Below are 18,563 nucleotides of genomic sequence, written 5' to 3'. Positions count from 1 at the left end.
GGTTTCCCAAAGTGCAAAAAATTGTTACTCCTAGGGATGGGATTTAGAGCCATCTTTATTTTCTACTATTTCTCACTATTGTTTTCTTTGTAAACCCCAAACAAACAAAATATGGGTCCCCTTTCCAGTCACCTGGCAACACATGGGTATTACTATTTGCATCCTGACATCTTGATTTATCTTAGTTTATTTTGCAAAATGGCGGGTGTCTCTAGAGCACAGTCAGGAGACACTATATTCACTTTAATTACAGTATGTTTTCTAAATCAAGGATACAGACCACGATCTCTTCAGCTGCCATTTACACTTTATTCCTTGATTTTGAAAGGCAGAATTCTAAAGTAAGGTGTATTATGAAAGGTTCATTTCACTTTGATTAGAAACAGTTGGATTTAGATAGAGGGACAGCGTGTTTAAGACATAATGGAATTTTTAGAGATAAAGATACTGTGATTTAAAAAAAACAGTAATTCTCATCAAAATAACATGGGCATTCTGGTGGGACTGGGTGGACTTCTAGAGGGCGCCATGAACCTCTCCCTACAATGACTTAGACAGCAGGGTGGTAAGAACATCTCAAAGGAACATGCAGTACCTCATTTGCCGGCATCCTCCCTGACATTGCAGATAAAAACAAAAGAAGCCAAAGTAAGATGGAAAGGCAGGGAACAGCAGAAAGCCCCATATTCCAACTTGTTTAGGAATGACTTTTCCCACAGCCACATGCCAGTGAGCTGCTCTCCCGCAAAAGCAGAAATTTGAGGCAGTCAGGTGCCGTCATAGCCACTGGCAAATTCTAGGAATACAGTCACAGGTTACTCTTCAAAGCACTGAGGTCTCCTTAGATGTCAGCAAGAGTTTCACTTGGATATTTTTCATTTTAGGGTAGGAAATTTGAGAGAGAAGATGACATCTTCGTAAATGACATGCACCCCAAGAATTTCAGATACGCTTTTAATTATGGGTAGACATTTTTTTTAAAGGAAAAAACTATCCATTCCATATTTACAATTTCTTATTCTGTGACTCTAAGGTAAAACAGGCATTTGACTTGGCGAAGTAGGAGATACTTTAAACCGTAGGTAAAACCCTGTTCCATTCATTGGGCAGTTATCAGATACAACTCCAGTGGGCCATTCCCTGTTGACGTACGTCAAGGTTTCTCAAGCTCGGCACTATTGCCATTTGGGGCCGGATGATTCTTGGTTGTGGGGGGCTGTCCTTTGCTTGGTAGCATGTCTGGCAGCATCCTCGGTCTCTACGCACTAGATGTCAGTAGCATTCCCTCCCCAGTCATGACAACCAAATGTCTCCAGACATTGCCAAATGTCTCGGGGGACAATAAAATTACCCCCAATTGAGAATTACTGTTGTATATAGTTCCTACTTCTTAAGCAGAAAAGGATTTTTTTGTACTTTCCACTTTTTTTGGAAGTTTGATCAAACAGTATTTCCTAAGATAATATTCATCATCTACTTTTTATCTCAAGAAAGTATATTCCATTGTCTCATATATGTTTAATAAATACTTATTATTAAAGATCTATTAGCATTGCCCGGGAAGCTGTAAGGTTGAAGATAGTATTGATAGACACAGAGAGCAAAAAACATATTTTTCTTAAAATCTGTTAAAATGATATTATCATGCCATCAAAACTGTGAAATTACCTATGATATGGGCCTCATAACCCCAGAAATGGCCAAGGTCACATTATGCAAATGTTTCAGGCATGACAACTGACAGCTAACGGGTGTCTGGGAACTTATTTAACTAGAAGGCAAAGTTTTTTAAAAAACTTGCAGAAACAGAATGACTGACCGTCCTATCTTGGCTAAGATTTTGCTGCCAATAAGTGAAGCAAGCAAATAAACGTAATGGGTAATTAAAGCCCAATGAATCTAAGATATGAGAGAATAGGATTAATGGCAAAAGATTATTTAAAACACAGCAACCGTACTGCCCAAAGCATTCAACTTACAGGAAAGTATTTCTGAACAACACCAAAATCGATAAAACCGATTATAATCCATACCACCAACGTCAACGTTGAAATGATGATGATAAATGGGACAAAATATCCACTAAACCGGTCAGCCAGTTGCTGAATGGGTGCCTATGAAAATAAAACACCAAGACCATGGGAAATTACAATCCACAAAGAAATACGTCCCCACGGGCACGGGCAATCACTGGGGTTCTGAGGCCCCGTGTTAACACGCTTACTAATCACCCTCTACTCAGCAAAATCTGCCTGAGTCTCTGAAACTCTCGGAATAACTTCTAAATGAGGAACCTGACGTTTTGCTATTTTTTAACTTTCTTCATTACCTTTGACATCTGAGCCTCTTCCACCAATTTCACAATCTGAGCCAACGTGGTGTCATTGCCCACATGGGTGGCATTAATGAGCACAGAGCCATGTGCATTTATAGACCCTGCGATCACTGTGCTTCCCGGTTTCTTCGTGACCGGCATGGCTTCTCCTAGAGGTGGAGAAAAGAGATCAACCGTCATGCACCCAGCCCCGTTCAGCATTCACGTGACCCGGCAACGCCTGTGATACCCACCCACAGGGAACAGGAGACAAGCCACCTAACCTGTGATGAGGGACTCGTCGGCCATGGTGTTGCCTTCCAGGACTTTCCCATCCACTGGGAACTTTCCCCCGGGGACAACCTTGATGATATCACCCCGCTGCACCAGCTCCATGGGTACCTGCTCCTCTCTGCAACAGAGCCACTCAAGTTACACACACCGCGATTAACTGGAGCTCAACCCTCTGGGTCTGCCGCCCGACTTGGGTCTCGACAAAGTGTTGGATTGTTACACGTTCTTTGCTTTACACCAAGGAGCAGGATTCATTTTATCTGTTCATTTTCAGATCAAGCCAATATTTATTGTGCAGCTACTAAGAGACAGGCGCTGTACTAGGCACTGGGAATATAGCTGGGAAGAGGACAGCCAAGTCCCTATCCTCAGGAAGACCAATTCTGCAGAAGAAACAGGTAATAAGAGAGTCCCAGGTATTAAATAAGTGTTAGGATGCAAACACTGTGACTGGAAGGCTTTTTTGGGGGGAAGTGAGGGTTCACTTGGAAGATGATCTGAGACCTGGATGATAAGAGGGGCCAACATACAGGCAAAAGAGAGTTCAAGGGGGAAAAACCCAACTAATGCGAAGGCCCTAAGGCAGGCAGGCAGGGTGTCTTTGAGAACCAGGAGGTGAAGGAGGCAGTCCAGGTCCCGTCGGGACTTGTGGAGCAGAGTATGGGCTGTGGATGTAAGGTTTTTACTGGGAAGTGACATAATTTGATTCACATTTTCAAGTCATGTCTCTGGCTGCTGCGTGAGAACGGGTGGCAGGGACAATAATAGAAGCCGGGAGAAGAGGTGGGCTGTTGCAGCAGCCCAAGCAAAAGACGGCAATGGCTAAATATGGAAAGAAGAGAATCAAAGAGGAGCTCTAAGTTCTGTTACTGAGATGGAGGCAAGTGTACAGAAGCAGCTGAGGGAGGGCGAGAGAAGAGAAGGAGAAGAGACGAAATAAAGATGGGTGGGTCTGGGATGCCTATCTGACTTCCAGGGAAAATGTCAAGCAGGGAGTGGAAAACGGGACTGGAGCTGAGAGGAGAGGGCAGAGCTGGAGGTACAAGCCCACGAGCTGTCCAAATACTGACGGCACTTACAGCCAGGAAATGGTGCGAGCTCACCTGGGTGTGCAGGTGGAAAAGAGAAGGAGTTCTTTTTTTTTTTTTTTTAAAGATTTTATTTATTTATGTGACAGAGAGACAGCCAGCGAGAGAGGGAACACAGCAGGGGGAGTGGGAGAGGAAGAAGCAGGCTCACAGCGGAAGAGCCTGATGTGGGACTCGATCCCGGATCGCCAGGATCACGCCCTGAGCCGAAGGCAGACGCTTTAACGACTGCGCCACCCAGGCGCCCCAAGAGAAGGAGTTCTAGAACTAAGCCCTGGGGCCGGCCTGTGACGGCCTAGGTAGACAGGACAGGGGGGCCCGCGAGGTGGGGGAGCAGGCGTCCCAGCCCAGCCTCCAGATATGCAAACTTCATCACACTCTGCACCTAAGCCTTTGTACCTCCGTGAAGGTCAGCCACACGTGCGTAAACAAGAAAACCAACAGAAAGTTTTCAATGGCGAGACTGGGGGGCAGGGGGAATGCTGGTAAGAGGCGGAAACGAAGATAAACCCGACAACAGCTGGGGTACATGGAAGAGGTCTGCTGTGGGGGAAAAGCAGTTTCAGAAGCTGGTGGAGGTAGCAGCTCGGCGGGAGGAGAGGAGAGCATGTGAAGCCAGGAGACAGCAGCTCCGGACGCTTTCTCGGGAAGTTGTGCTGTGATGGGGAAAACAGAAGAGGGAGCGGGGTCAGACAGGAACGTGCGAGAGCCGTAGGTGTATGTGGACTGGATGCTGGGCGGGGGATGGACCAGAGACAGACAGACAGACAGACACACATGGTGGGGGAGAGGAGGGAAGGGCAGGAACAGTGAGACGGCCAGACGGCGGCCGCCAGGGAAACGCCACAGGAGCCAAATACACATCACACTGTATACAGCCGACCCTTGAATGGCAGGGGTTTGCACCACGCGGGGACAGGTGGGTTTTTAATAAATACGATACAGAAGTAGAAATAGGCTTTCTCTTCCTTCTGATTTTCTTGACATTTTCTTTTCTCTCGCTTACTTTATTCTAAGAACACAGTTTATAATAACATACAAAATAGGTACTAACCAACTGTTCATGTTGTTGGTAAGGGTTTTAGTCAACGGTAGCTTATTAGTAAAGCTTTTGGGAGTCAGAAGTTATATTTGGTTTTTTGACTCTGTGTGGGGTCAGCGCCCCTAAGGCCCCCATTGTTCAAGGGTCACCTGTTTATAACAGTGCCCTCATGAACAAGCGGAGACAAGCAGGCTCTGAGGTTCTCTTACACGCTCCTTTCATTCTACAAGGACCGCATTCAAACTACCAGGGAGAAAAATACACAATACGCTGCCTTATCAACGTGAGAAGGTCAAACAGACTTTGCTGGGTGTATGTACTGTGCTAGATTTGTACATGCTTTTTTCTCACTGAATCTTCCCAAAAATATGTGAGGTAAGTGATACTGACCCCCATTAGAGCAAAAACCCAGGATTTCTTAGAAAGGCATGACACTGAACCTACACGTCCGTTCCTTTAAACACTGCTGTGTATAAATGTGTAAAACTTGGGAACTAAAATGTGCAGACAGAGATGGTAAATATTTACATCAAAATTTTCTTTTTGAAAAAATTGTGCAGAACCATCCCCTGCAAAATGAGGATTCGCGAGTCTGTCTGTATCCAAAGGTCCAGCTCGGTGCCCCGTGCTGCCCCCTCCCTACAAGGCTGGAGCACATGCAGCTCCAGCCGGTGCACTAAATACGGGCTCAGTGCCGTGGGAGCCACTGTGTGCGCCAGGTGCCAGGGACAAGGCCCTGACCTTGGGAGCTCAGAGCCCTCGTTAGGGCACTGGTGAGTCACAGGGCAGTGGTGCCATCTGGGTCAAATCCTGGTACAAGGCCACAGTGTCCGCCTTTCTTCAATGGGGATTTTGTTCCAGGATTAACGGAAATGATGCACGTTCAGTACTTAGTACGGTGCCCGGCATATGGTGAGCGCCCAGGGAATTCCACTTAACGGATGTTTTCCCCAGTGACGGCCTCTGCGTAGCAGGCACTGTGCTGGACTTCCTTCCAGCCTTCTTCTCAGGAGGCTGACAGCTCAGAAGCTACGAGCAGACTCATGTACATAAGTTCAGTAATGGCCACAAGACAAGAAACGGGGTAGGAAAAAGAGGGGTGCCCTGAAGTCTCGAGTGCTGGGAGTAGATATGAGGAAATCTGTTTGGGGGCAGGGTGGAGAACAGGAGGAAAGGAGGATTCTCCATAATCTGAGAATATTCTTTACTGCTTTTTAAAGTCTCCCAGTGATGGAGATGCCCGGGCCCTGCCCCTCTGATGCCTGTCTACACAACCTGGAGGAGTTTCCCATCATACCAGGTCCTCGCTTGGCAAGAGAGGCCTGTCAAGAGAAGGAGCACCTGCTCACTTGTGAAGGGGCATTGGGGGCTAATGGCAGAACCTAACTACTAAGCTTTAGAAGGTTAGCTTCTATGCGGATTCTTCAAGAAATTGGCACCCATGTCCAATTAACTGGGTGCCCTCTAAGAAGCCTTTAGCAATGCCAATCTCTGCTTAATCTGAAGCTGAATTTCCCCTTTGATCTGAATTGACCATACTGTTCTAAGTCCCAACAGTTTAATTTAAGGTGAACAGCACTTGATGCGGGTCAAGGTGGCTCCTTCCAGAGAATTCCCAGTCGTCTTCTTCTTCTTCAGAAGCTTCCATCCCCCTGAAACACCACGGTGCGGAAATACACTTAATTGAGAGACAGTGCTTTCCCTAGCATGTCTTCTGCTGCAAGAGCTTCTGCCAGTAGTCTGTCTACCACACCCTTCTCCTGTCTCCTCTCCCTCCTCATCTGACACAAAGTAAAAAGACAAAAACTCAGAACAGAACAGCCACTACTGAGATGAAGTCTGTAACTTTGTTTTCCCCACTACCACAGGAGACTTCAATGAAGGAGACTGGGGACCAGGTTGTATAGGCCCTTGGATGTCACCCCCACAAACATGGGGTGATTTTTTGAACATTTCGTGGTCCTTTCATTCATTCAACTAGTCATCTGAGCACCTACCACGTGTGTGTCCCAGGGCCAGCGGAGAAACAGCCAAGCAGGCCTGGGAACAAGAAAGGCTTCCGGAGATGTGCCCCCAAGCTGAGCCCTGAAGGACAAGCGGCCAGGCAAAGGGGAAAAAGAAAGGCGTGAGGGGAGACCCGAGAGCCTCCTCCTGGGAGCTGCCAGTGGGGTGTGGCCGGGACAAGATGGAGGAATGCTGGCACAAGGGGCTGAGTCCAAGAGGCGGCTGAGGCAGACGCTGAGTCCCACGTGTGCACTAAGCACACAGACTTCACCCTAAGGATGGCAGGGAATCGCTGAAGGATCTCCAGCTACAGAGGGAGACAAGCAGATCTGTGCTTCCAAGAGATCGCTGGTTTGACTGTGGGAAGATATTTCAAAAGAGACAAGGCTGGAAACAGGAGGCCAGTGAAGACCTTGCAGCAGTGCTGTAGGGGACAGAGCAGTGGCAACAGGAAGGGGCAGGGGGTACTGTTACCAGAGGTAACAGACACTCCCATCACCCAAGACCTGGGACAGACAGAAAGGACAGGGGTCCCTGGGCACAGGAACAGAGGGAGGGGCAGGCCCCAGTCTCAATGAAAGGAGACAGCTGAGGTGGGAAACTCTGATGGCCTTCCGAAGGCGCCTGCAGAGGCCCGACGTGGCAAGGCCCCACAGAAGGTGGAGGCTGACTCGGGGGCCCTGGCACCAGCTCACCTCATCTTGTAGGAAGTCAAGCTCGTCAGCAGGGCGGTGTGTGGCCCTGTCCCTGGGAGAGCAGAGTGTGACCACGGGCCTGTCACCTCCCAGCAGCCTGGAGCATGCCGTCAGGAAGGTGGGGTAGGAACCAACACCCTAGTCTGACAGACAGGAACTGTGCCTCACAGACCATAACTGACCCGCTCCTAGCACACAGCCTGCCTGCGGCAAGGCCGGAAGGAACACTGGTCTTCTGGCTCCTAGCTTAGAAAATGGCGCCACCACATGATGATGGTAGGAGTCTGGCCCACACTGTATCCACAGCCAAACACGAATCACTGTCTTCGGAAAAGAACGGAGCGGTGACTGGAGTAGCCCTACTGTCCTTGGGCATTTCAAGTAGCTTTTGCCTTCTGGCAAAGATGCTTGTCTCCTCATCGCTGAATCCACAGAGCAGTCGTGTGACTGCGGCCAGTGCTTTCAGAAGCACTTCGAAATGAAGTGAGTAAATGCAGCGAGTAAATGCAGCGAGTAAATGCAGCTGACCGTGGCTTTGTCCCCAATCTGAACATTTCCGTATCTCAGAAGCTCTCATGTCATTAATTTATAAGAAAAAAACCAAACCAGCCAAGATGTGCAAATGCCGCAGAGCCACCAAAACAGTGAGTGTGTGTGGAGGCCCCCACGTGCCAGCAGCTGTCACACGGAGTCCTCCTGCCTGCAACACAGGTTAGTGGTGGCCAAGAGGGAGCCTGTCCCAGCTCTGCCGCTCACCTGCCCTGGACCCTGGGCAAGTCACTCCTCCCCACTAAGCTTCAGGTTCTTCCCAAAGACATGGGGATCGGGGGGACACCTACCTCACAGGGTAGTTATCAGGTTAAATTAGGTAGTTTCTATGAAGTCCTGGCTAGTGGCACCGGCACATGGTAAGGTCTCAAATCTCAATACCGCTACTATAATTCCAATCAGTATATAATAGCTAGCATCCAGGCAAAAACCAGTGCTTCCGTGCTGTGGTCGGCTGGTGCCTCATTCACAGCACAGGCTTGCCAAGTGCCCCCCTGGAAAATGGAGGTGGGGGGGGAGCTTGCAGTCTCTGAGGGCCATCTCTGGGAGACACACTCATGAACTCACACTGGCAACGGCGTGAAGAATGGACAAGTACAGTGGGGGTGGGGCACAGGACGGCTTTCACAACAGGAGTTTGGACTGTATGTCACAGTGGATGGTTGGAATCAGCAAAGACGGACACCCTGAAGATCAACAAGAAATTGACAGAGGGAGGTTCCTGAGCAGAGGCCCAGAAGGAGAGGCCTCTACCCCTGGCATGGGGGGAGGGAAGCATGCAGTGGGGAGGGTTAGCTTTGTAGGCTGAGTGTCAGGGAACTGACGGATTTCCCACCTCGATGGCTTCTATTTTCAGCAGTCAAAGTGAGATCACAGGCCAAAGGGGAAAGTGGTGGGGCTAGAGAGAAATTTCAGGAATGTGAAGGTCTGAAATAAGCACTACCTAGAATATGAAAACAAGGCTGACTGGGGAAGTACAGAAGCCTTAATTTGTGCAAATGTCATTATTAAATATGGCGTAAGAGACAGTGTGTGGAAGGGTTAAGAGCATGGGCTCTGGAACAAGAGCCTGGGTTATATCCCATTCCACTACTTAATACCTGTGTGAACTCGGGCCAGTTGCTTAGCCATTTTGATCATCAGTTTCCTCATCTGCAAAATATGGCTGATAACCATCCTTTCCTCCTACAGTTTTTTTTTTAATTAGTTAATACAAAGAGGTTAAAATAGTGTCTGGCAGACAGTGAATGCTATATAAGTTCTAGCAATAATGATAATAATCATTATTATTTTTAAAATCCGCCAAACTTAGGAGGAGGAAAACTACTTCTCTCATTTGTATTCTTTGGCAAGTTGAAACCTTACCTCCCAGCCTGTGTAAATCCCCCAGATCTTGCGAGGAATGTCCAGCATGTAGTCTGTGCTCTTTGAAGCTTTCCCTGACACCTCTAGCCTTCCCCTTCGCTAGGCCAGGAACACTAGTCACCTAGACCTTTCACTTGTCATTTGGCCTGCACACCACCCTGAATCCTTGCATATGTTGTAGTCTGTAAATGTCTTGTTAATTACCTGGATCGAGAGGACAGATCTGACTGTGCGAGTCTTTACCTGCCCCCACAAGGTCTAGCGTAACCGTCACGAACACAATGGGTGTCTTGAGGTGTATTACACAAATCAATATAAATTGGTCAAAAACTCTGGATGAATAGAACCCACCTGATGATCAAGTTGTCCTCGCCAAGGGTCACAACGGTGGCTTCTGTGGCTTGGAGAGACATGAGTTTGGCAAGGGCTTCTGAGGTTTTGCTCTAGGAAATAATCAGAACGGAAAACAAGAGCTATTGTAAGCTGACCCGTGCAAAGCCAGACCAATACTCACTAGGCTGGTGTTAAAAGCAGCTGGTGTTGCAGAAAGCCCCTGCAGAAAGAGGCTGACCCGTCACCACAGCCACAGTTCATGTCGAAAGGCTCCCCCAGGATGGAGGCTACTGTCATCGACACACAGCCATGTCATCGTCACACTGAACGTATAATGCCACGAAGTTCTATGAATTACATTTGAGTCGAAAAAACAAAACCAGTCTGCCCATTAACTGCCTTTTTTTTTTTTTAGGTTCAATCTACTTTCTTTTAGAGCTTGAGTCCTACTCTTTTATAGACTAGGTTAAAATGTGGGTCTAAGGCAGGCTGTTAAAAACGGCATGACCCTCAGATGGAAACGTGGATGTGCAGGCTAATCAGCCATACAGTCAGTTATGTAGAGAGGTGGTGTGAGCGCTGGCCTGACATCCAGGGTTCTTTCCATTACACAATGAGCCCGAACAAAGGTTTCAATAATTAACCAGATTAGCTGGGATTTCTGAAGTAGCAACCAATTTGGAGATTAGTGATCAGAACACCTAATTATACGTAGGTTTCACATTTCTTTAAGTCTTTCTCTAGACTGTGTGTAATTAGTAATTCTAAACAAGGTGTTCAGACGAATTAAGATTTATGTTACTGAAGAAACAGTTCTTTTTTCACCCGAAGCTGCAGTTACCTTTGCCACGTGTTCCAGCCACCGCCCCAGGGCAATGAACACAAAGAGCATGGGAGGGGTGTCGAAGAAGGTCACGGGGCTCCTCTCCGCCTTCTCCGCTACCGCCACCACCAGGATGACGAGCGAGTAGCTGTAGGCGATGCTGGTGGCCAGCACGATGAGCACGTCCATGTTGGCCGCCCTGTGCCTCAGAGATCTGTAGGCCTGGACGTAGAAGTACCACCCGCCAAGGAGCTGAAAGACAGCGGAGGAAGCACAGCTGCTCAAGGAGCCACCAGCCACGCCGAGGCCCCTCGCCCCTGCACGCGCTCAGACATGACTTTTTCCTCAGCAAGGGACGTGGAGCAAATCAATTTCCTGATTCATAGGCCTAGTGGCCACAGGAATGGAGGGTCACAGTTTTGGGGGAAACTTAAAAGCCCAGAGGACGTAACCTGAACGTCCATCAACAGGGCAAGGGGGCCAAGGGTACATAAATCATGGTTCATTTATACTGTGGACAGTGCTCTGGAGTCCTGAGAAAGAACGTGCTAGATCTATAAACGGCTGGCATGAAAGATGGCCGTAATACATGGTTAAGTGACAAAGCCAGTTATAAATCAATTTCTCTAGTATGACCCTATGCCGGTTAAAAAATAAAAAGCCCGTGTGTCTGTATTATGTGAACACGTACACACACCTACATCTATAAGCAAACGTGTATTATCTCTACATAGATGAAGATCTATAAACATACACGTCCAACTAGTAATAACACTAGGGTAACCCTGGGGAACAGAATTGGGCTGGAGGCGGGTACGACTCCAGTGAAAGAATATCTTCCCCTTTGCTTCTTCTAGTTCAGCATGGTTTGAACTGTCTATAATAAATATACATTACATTTGTAATTAAAAAGAAAATACAGGAAAAAGCAAATTCAGGCTAATAATTGCCCTCAGGTAGTCTTAAACTAAACATTCTATCGTTAAGGCAGGAGTTTTATTTTATATTCTAGAACAGACGGAGGCACACCTCCCAGCAGCAACACAGCTAGCTCCTTAATACCACCCCTGGAGTAGAAGTTCCAGGAGGTTCGCTATTCCAGGCAGTCTGATTACCTACAACTATGAAAGTGACAGTGGAACTAGGTCCTTTTAAGCCCCCTCCCAGTCATAAGACAGAAAAAAGAGCCCCTGCGGGACAGCTGTGATAAAGCCCAGCTGAAGGGCTGTGTCTGGCATGGGAGGACAGAGAATCTGTCAGCCACACGCAGGCAGGGGGAGCAGAGGTTTGTCCCTTTCTGATACGCACCTGGACAAAGGTACACAAGATAAAGAAGATGAGGTTCAGGATGGACAGTCCTGGGATGATGTTGTGGTCCAGGTCCATAGACTCGTGGGGCTCGTTGCTGGGCACCAACATATAGACCATCAGACCCATGACAGGGATGCCGAACACCAGGCTGCACAGAAAAGACTTCTTCCACCTGCGAGGCAAAGCAGCGACACCGACCTATTAGGTATCACCTGCCATTTGGATCGTGGGCTGGTCTCCTCCTAGGGACTCAGTTTAAGACTGGCCTTTGTCACACATCTGGGACAGACAACCAGGGGTGTGAAACGAAGGGAAGGCTCGCTCCCTGACACCAGCCACCTGAGAGAGCATCTACAGGTTTAAACTTCGCATGTTCGGATGTTCCAGAGATATACAGATGGCCCCTGCCTGCCCAAGGCTGACCGGTTGCCTCCAATCCATAGGGAAAGCAACCCAGGCCTAGAACGGAGAACCCAGCCCCAAAGAAATGGAACATCCCAGTCCATATGGTTGCCTACTGCTCTTTTTTCAAAATAAAATCTTACACAGACTCCCAAGAAAAAAACAGATAAAAACAAAATTCTATTAGTTTGAACTTACTTTTATGTCTGATTTTTAAACTATTACATACTATAGTCAGTGAGAACTGTAAAGCCGTCTTGATGAACACGGGGGTCACAGGTGACAGTGGTGGTCTCATGCCAGCATCCATGAAATTCCCACCAAGTGTTGGAGAAGCTCTGGCACACCTCCACTTGGGTCTGCAGACCACTGGCCCGCAAGACTGACGTCTCAGACTCTCAGCCTATCGCCCAGTGCCCCGAGAATTAGCCCCTCGCTCGCTTTACAGGTGCCTCTCCTGTCAACCCTTCCCTGCTCCAGGCATGTTGACCAGAGCAATCACAGGAGTCCCTGAAGGCCCCCTGCCTCCATGCCCCAAGAAGACCCTCACGTCAACCCCCACTCCCACCCCATAGCCTAGCAAACTTCCACTCATTCTTCAAGGCTCAGATCATGTGTCCCCTGCTGTTTGGCTTCCCATACCCCCCTGAACCCACTTGATCCACTGCCCAACCACTCTTTTCCTAACCAGCTACGGGCCCCTCCACAGCAGGTGATGGTATCCTATTCATCCCTAGCACCTGGCATAGTGCCCTGCCTACAACAGCACCCTTGTGTTTGTTGAATGAGTAACTAAACATCTGTAACAATGAATGAACTCAGGCAGCCTGCTTCCCAGACCACTTTCCAATGACCATGGTTCCTGACCTCAGACCCTACTTCTAGAACTCATTTAAATAAAGTCTTAAAATACTGTGTTGTGAAAGAAAAAATCCACTCTCTTCCTCCCAACTGAAATTAGCCACTAGCCATAAGTGGCTATTTAAATTACAATCGGTAAGATTAAATGAAATTAAAAGTTCAGTTCCTCAGTCATACTAACTGCTCCGTAGCCGGGGGCTACCATCCTGGGAGGCGTGGGTATAGAACATTCCTGTTATTGCAGAAGATTCTGTCGGACATCACTGTTGTAGAGCGTTAACGCCACAGGGGGAGCAATGGCAACTCTTCCCAGTGGAAGGTGCTGTGGGAAGCCAGGAGAGCAGGGACACCCATGAGCACAGAATGAGGCAGTCAGGCCCAGCGGGGGGGGGAGACTTAGTCAAGAACACCAGTGTATCTTTTCTGTTCTACCTACTGCTTTATTTCCACCTTGTGGTCCAAGTGATGCGCGTTGGCGTTTCTCTGGGCCGGGGAAGCATGAAAGCCGATTTCCTTATTATTAAAAAAAGAGAGAAGAAACAGGGAGGAAAGCACTTGGTTAAAACATGCATTGGTAGAAAGCATTTTACATCTTTTGAAATTAGACAGTTAATCAAAAATCCCTCAAAAGACTATTAGTTTTTCCACTCATGATTCTGTACCCAAATCACACTACAAATCCCGTCAGAGGTCCAGCACCATCTATGCCTACAGACTGAATCATCCCTAAGGGAACGGCCTCAGATGGCCTCCTGTTCCTTCTGTGGGCAAAGGCACAGGTTCTGGGAGAAACGTCAACACGCCCCAAGGCTGATCCATGATGAATTTACACACACGGGATTTTTGTGTGAGGAACCCCAACAAGGGAGTGGTCAGGTCAGGTGCTGTCATTCTCTGCCTGAGGAAACTGAAGGTCAGAGCCATCGTGCTACCAGAAGAGCAAGGCCCAGTGCTCAGGAAACAGGTCTCTGGGCTCCCAGCCTGGGCCCTTCCCCAGCGAGCAGACCCTGGCTCCTTCGGCACCTGCAGGCCGCGGCTTCCCCTGAAGCCAGACGGGCACCGCACTGCAATCTGCTGGCTCTTTTCAGGGAGTGACTCCAGCATTTCTCTCACCGCCTCGCTCCCTGCCCCTCTCTGCCTTATCTGATCTGACCCCTTTATGAAATCACACAGGAAAGGCTGCCAGCAAATGTCCTGTCGGTCAGCACAATATAAAGAGGGGCCCTGGGACTCTGATGATGGGATTTCCCACAAAAATTAAAAGTTACGGGTGGAGAAAGAGCATCTAAGACTGTCTAAAGACAAATCCTCTTACAACGAACACCAGCTTAATTACATNNNAGAGGGAGCAGAGATGCAGGAATGGGGGCCAGACATGAGCGATATTCCTCAAATGAGGACAGAGATACGCACTGAGCTCAGCCAGTGGCGTGGAGGCCAGGAGGGGCGCGAGGAATAAGAAGGTGATGGAGATGTGTTCCAAGTACCCCCTGGGACCCTCCCTCTGACAGCGCATCAGGCTGCCTTCTTGGCCTCATCGATGCCCCCTCACTACTGTTCTGTAAGACCTGTGCTGTGGCAAACATCGAAAGGCCGCCGAGCTTGGAACTGTAGGGCCCGGGTTTGAGAGCAGGTCCTGCAACCTTTAGCTGGACACCAGTGAGTGAGGGCACTTAACCCCTCTGGCGAATCTCTCCTCGTCTGATAAAGAGCTCTGCTGTCTGCCTCTAAGACTGAGGGTTCTAGCAGCAGCAGCAGCAGCATAAGTACTGCCCATCAAGGAGCTCTACTGAGCCGCACAACAGACAACATCTCTCTTAAGCACACACACAATGAAGAGAAAATGAAAGACAACATCAAGTCTGCTGCAAGGTGTTCAGCATTAGTACTTCCTGCTGAACTTCGTTTATCCTCACCATCAGTTGTGATGAGTTAATCTTGTTCGGTCTGGACTGTTTTAACCCATTCAGATCACCACTAAGGCGTGTCCTCTTATGGTGTGCTATAAACAGAGCTTACAAAGGAAATGGAGTGTGTGTGGACAAAGCGAGGGAGGGAACAGAGGAGGGAGTGGGTAAAAACTATTCTAATTGATTTTCCAAAGGAGAAACGACTAAACTCTCCCATTATCAAGCAGACCCAGCATAGTGGTAAAATGCAGTCACCAACTATCCTTCAGTCTATAGACACTTGGTACAGACATAAAAAATACTTTATAATTACAATTAGGTAATTAAACCCCCTGTGACAGGTATCTTGCTGATATTGATGTTTCTCAGGGAATATCTGCAATTATTTATTTTTTTTAAAGATTTTATTTATTTATGTGACAGAGAGAGACAGCCAGCGAGAGAGGGAACACAAGCAGGGGGAGTGGGAGAGGGAGAAGCAGGCTCCCAGCAGAGGAGCCTGATGTGGGGCTCGATCCCAGAACGCCAGATCACGCCCTGAGCTGAAGATAGACGCTTAACGACTGAGCCACTCAGGCACCCTAAATATCTGCAATTAAAACAATAATATCCTTTTCTTCCTCATCCACTGATTGTCACCCTCAGATTAATTTCAGTTTATTTTAAAATGATTCACCTTTACTCCCATGGGAAAACTTGAAGGATAGGTTAGGTGACCTTTTTCTTTTCTTTTTAATTTTTTGGTTAGCTATATTTTCTCATTTTCCCACAATGATTATAAATCACTGTTTTTAAAAAGATGGGCATCTTTTTTAAATTGAAGTATAGTTGACACACAATGTTACATTAACTTGTGTAATATTTTTAACAAATGACTTACCTCGATAATTCTGACGATATCCCGTGGACCAATAATTTCAGGATCAAACTTCACGTGGGCTTTGCTGGTGGCAAGGGCCACAGAGGCGTAGGTGATGCCATTTGTCCTTGTGAGTTTGGACTCTATGTTGTGAACACAGGATGCGCAGGTCATCCCCGTGATCTGTCGTACAGGATGACAAAAATACTACTCACTCGGGATTGGGAGGATCCCATCGAAGGCACACAGGGAGCTGGGTCAACAGGCAGCCATGAGCCCTTCCTCTTTCCACAGCATCGTTCCCAAGGCTCTGGACTCCCACCCTCCAGACTCCGTGAGCAAGATTTTCACCCAGGACGTTCCCCCAGGGGCTGAGGGCAAGTAAACAGTGGTTCTTCCCCAACTCAGGAACAAGAGACGTAGCCAGTCATGAAGCAGACGGCGACAGACCGACACTTGACTTCCAGCTCTGACAGTGACGAGTTTTCGTAAGCCACCCTACCCTCTCTGTTATGCCACTTCTGCCACGCCATCTGTGCGTATGGATGTGAGAAAGGGAGTCTGAAGTGAGACATGCCATTCCCATAATATGTGTTCAGCAGGCCAGACAAGTCACTCTTTTGAGTATCAGTGGTCAACATTTCCCAGAATACTCATTAAATACAGACATAAAATGTCTACATACAGTGTCTGAACATGTGATGATGATGATACAACTGCTGAGACCGCTTCAAACACTGCTCAAAAAATGTTTTCACCGAACTGAGAGCTTTTCCCCTAAGGTGAGGAACACAGAAGGGACGCCCACTCTCACCACTGCTGTTCAACACAGTACTAGAAGTCCTAGCCTCAGCAATCAGACAACAAAAAGAAGTAAAAGGCATCTGAATCAGCAAAGAGGTCAAACTCTAACTCTTCACAGATGACATGATGCTCTATGTGGAAAACCCAAAGCCTCCACCCCAAAATTGCTAGAACTCAACAGCAATTCAGCAACGTGGCAGGATATAAAATTAACACACAGAAATCAGTTGCATTTTGATACACTAACAATGAGACAGAAGAAAGAGAATTAGGAATTAATCCCATTTACAATTACACCAAAAACCATAAGAAACCTAGGAATAAACCTAACCAAAGAGGCAAAGGATCTGTACTCAGAAAACTACAGAATACTCATGAAAGAAATTGAGGAAAACACAAAGAAATGGAAAAACGTTCCGTGCTCATGGATTGGAAAAACAAATATTGTTAAAATGTCTATGCTACCTAGGAGCGCCTGGGTGGTGCAGTCGTTAAGCGTCTGCCTTTGGCTCAGGGCGTGATCCCAGCGTTCTGGGATCGAGCCCCACATCAGGCTCCTCCTCTAGGGGCCTGCTTCTCCCTCTTCCACTCCCCCTGCTTGTGTTCCGTCTCTCGCTGGCTGTCTCTGTCAAATAAATAAATAAAAAATCTTAAAAAAAAAATGTCTATGCTACCTAGAGCAATCTAAACATTCAATGCAACCCCTATCAAAATACCATCAACTTTTTTCACAGAACTGGAACAAATAATCCTAAAATGTGTATGAAGCCAGAAAAGACCCCAAATAGACAAAGGAATGTTGAAAAAGAAAATCACAATTCCGGACTTCAACCCCTTTTACAAAGTTGTAATCATCAAGACAGCACGGTACTGGCACAAAAACAGACACATAGATCAATGGAACAGAATAGAGAACCCAGAAATGGACCCTCAACTCTACAGTCAACTAATCTCTGAAAAGCAGTAAAGAATATCCAATGGAAAAAAGTCTCTTCAACAAATGGTGTTGGGAAAATTGGACAGCCACATGTAGAAGAATGAAACTGGACCACTTTCTGACACCATACACAAAAATAGACTCAAAATGGATGAAAGACCTAAATGTGAGACAGGAATCCATCAAAATCCTAGAGGAGAACACAGGCAGCAACCTCTTCGACCTTGGCAGCAGCAACTTCTGCCTAGACACACCTCCAAAGGCAAGGGAAACAAAGGCAAAAATGAACTATTGGGACTTGATCAAGATAAAAAGCTTTTGCACAATAAAAGGAAACAGTCAACAAAACCAAAAGAAAGCCACAGAATGGAAGAGATTTGCAAATGACATATCAGATAAAGGGCTAGTATCCAAAATCTATAAAGAACTTAACAAACTCAACACCCGAAGAGCAAATAGTCCAATCAAGAAATGGACAGAAGACATGAACGGATATTTCTCCAAAGAGGACACACAAATGGCCAAGAGACACATGAAAAAATGCTCAACATCACTCATCATCAGGGAAATACAAATCAAAGCCACAATGAGATACCATCTCATACCAGTCAGAATGGCTAAAATTAACAATTCAGGAAACAACAGATGTTGGTGAGGATGTGGAGAAAAGGGAACTGTTGGTGGGAATGCAAACTGGTGCAGCCACTTTGGAAAAGAGTATGGAGATTCCTGAAAAAGTTGAAAACAGAGCTACCTGATGGCCCAGAAATTGCACTACTAGGTATTTACCCCAAAGATACAGATGTAGTGATCTGAAGGGGCACCTGCACCCCAATGTTTATAGCAGCAATGTCCACAATAGCCAAACTATGAAAAGAGCCCAGATGTCCACCAACAGATGAATGGGTAAAGAAGATGTGAGATATATATATATATGGATTATTGCTCAGCCATCAAAAAAAAAAAAAAAAA

The 18,563-nt window shown here is 47.1% G+C and overlaps 1 protein-coding gene across 1 annotated transcript in view; it reads right to left on the bottom strand.

Annotated features, from left to right (window-relative positions):
* ATP7B (ATPase copper transporting beta) overlaps positions 1-18,563 on the bottom strand; it is a 43,683-nt gene that overhangs the window by 12,718 nt on the left and 12,402 nt on the right. Inside the window, exons 4-11 of the mRNA XM_008706890.2 lie at positions 15,872-16,033; positions 13,518-13,594; positions 11,816-11,990; positions 10,526-10,759; positions 9,703-9,794; positions 2,599-2,726; positions 2,330-2,484; positions 1,980-2,114 (exon numbers count right to left, since the gene is read on the bottom strand). Of these exons, the coding sequence (XP_008705112.2) occupies positions 1,980-2,114; positions 2,330-2,484; positions 2,599-2,726; positions 9,703-9,794; positions 10,526-10,759; positions 11,816-11,990; positions 13,518-13,594; positions 15,872-16,033 (1,158 nt within the window). The remainder of the gene's footprint in view (positions 1-1,979; positions 2,115-2,329; positions 2,485-2,598; positions 2,727-9,702; positions 9,795-10,525; positions 10,760-11,815; positions 11,991-13,517; positions 13,595-15,871; positions 16,034-18,563) is intronic.

Source organism: Ursus maritimus, unplaced genomic scaffold (genome assembly GCF_017311325.1).
Source record: "Ursus maritimus isolate PB19 unplaced genomic scaffold, ASM1731132v1 scaffold_10, whole genome shotgun sequence".
Lineage (NCBI taxonomy): Eukaryota > Metazoa > Chordata > Mammalia > Carnivora > Ursidae > Ursus > Ursus maritimus.
The sequence above is the reverse complement of the archived record's forward strand: the minus strand, read 5'-3'. Positions and strand labels throughout refer to the sequence as shown.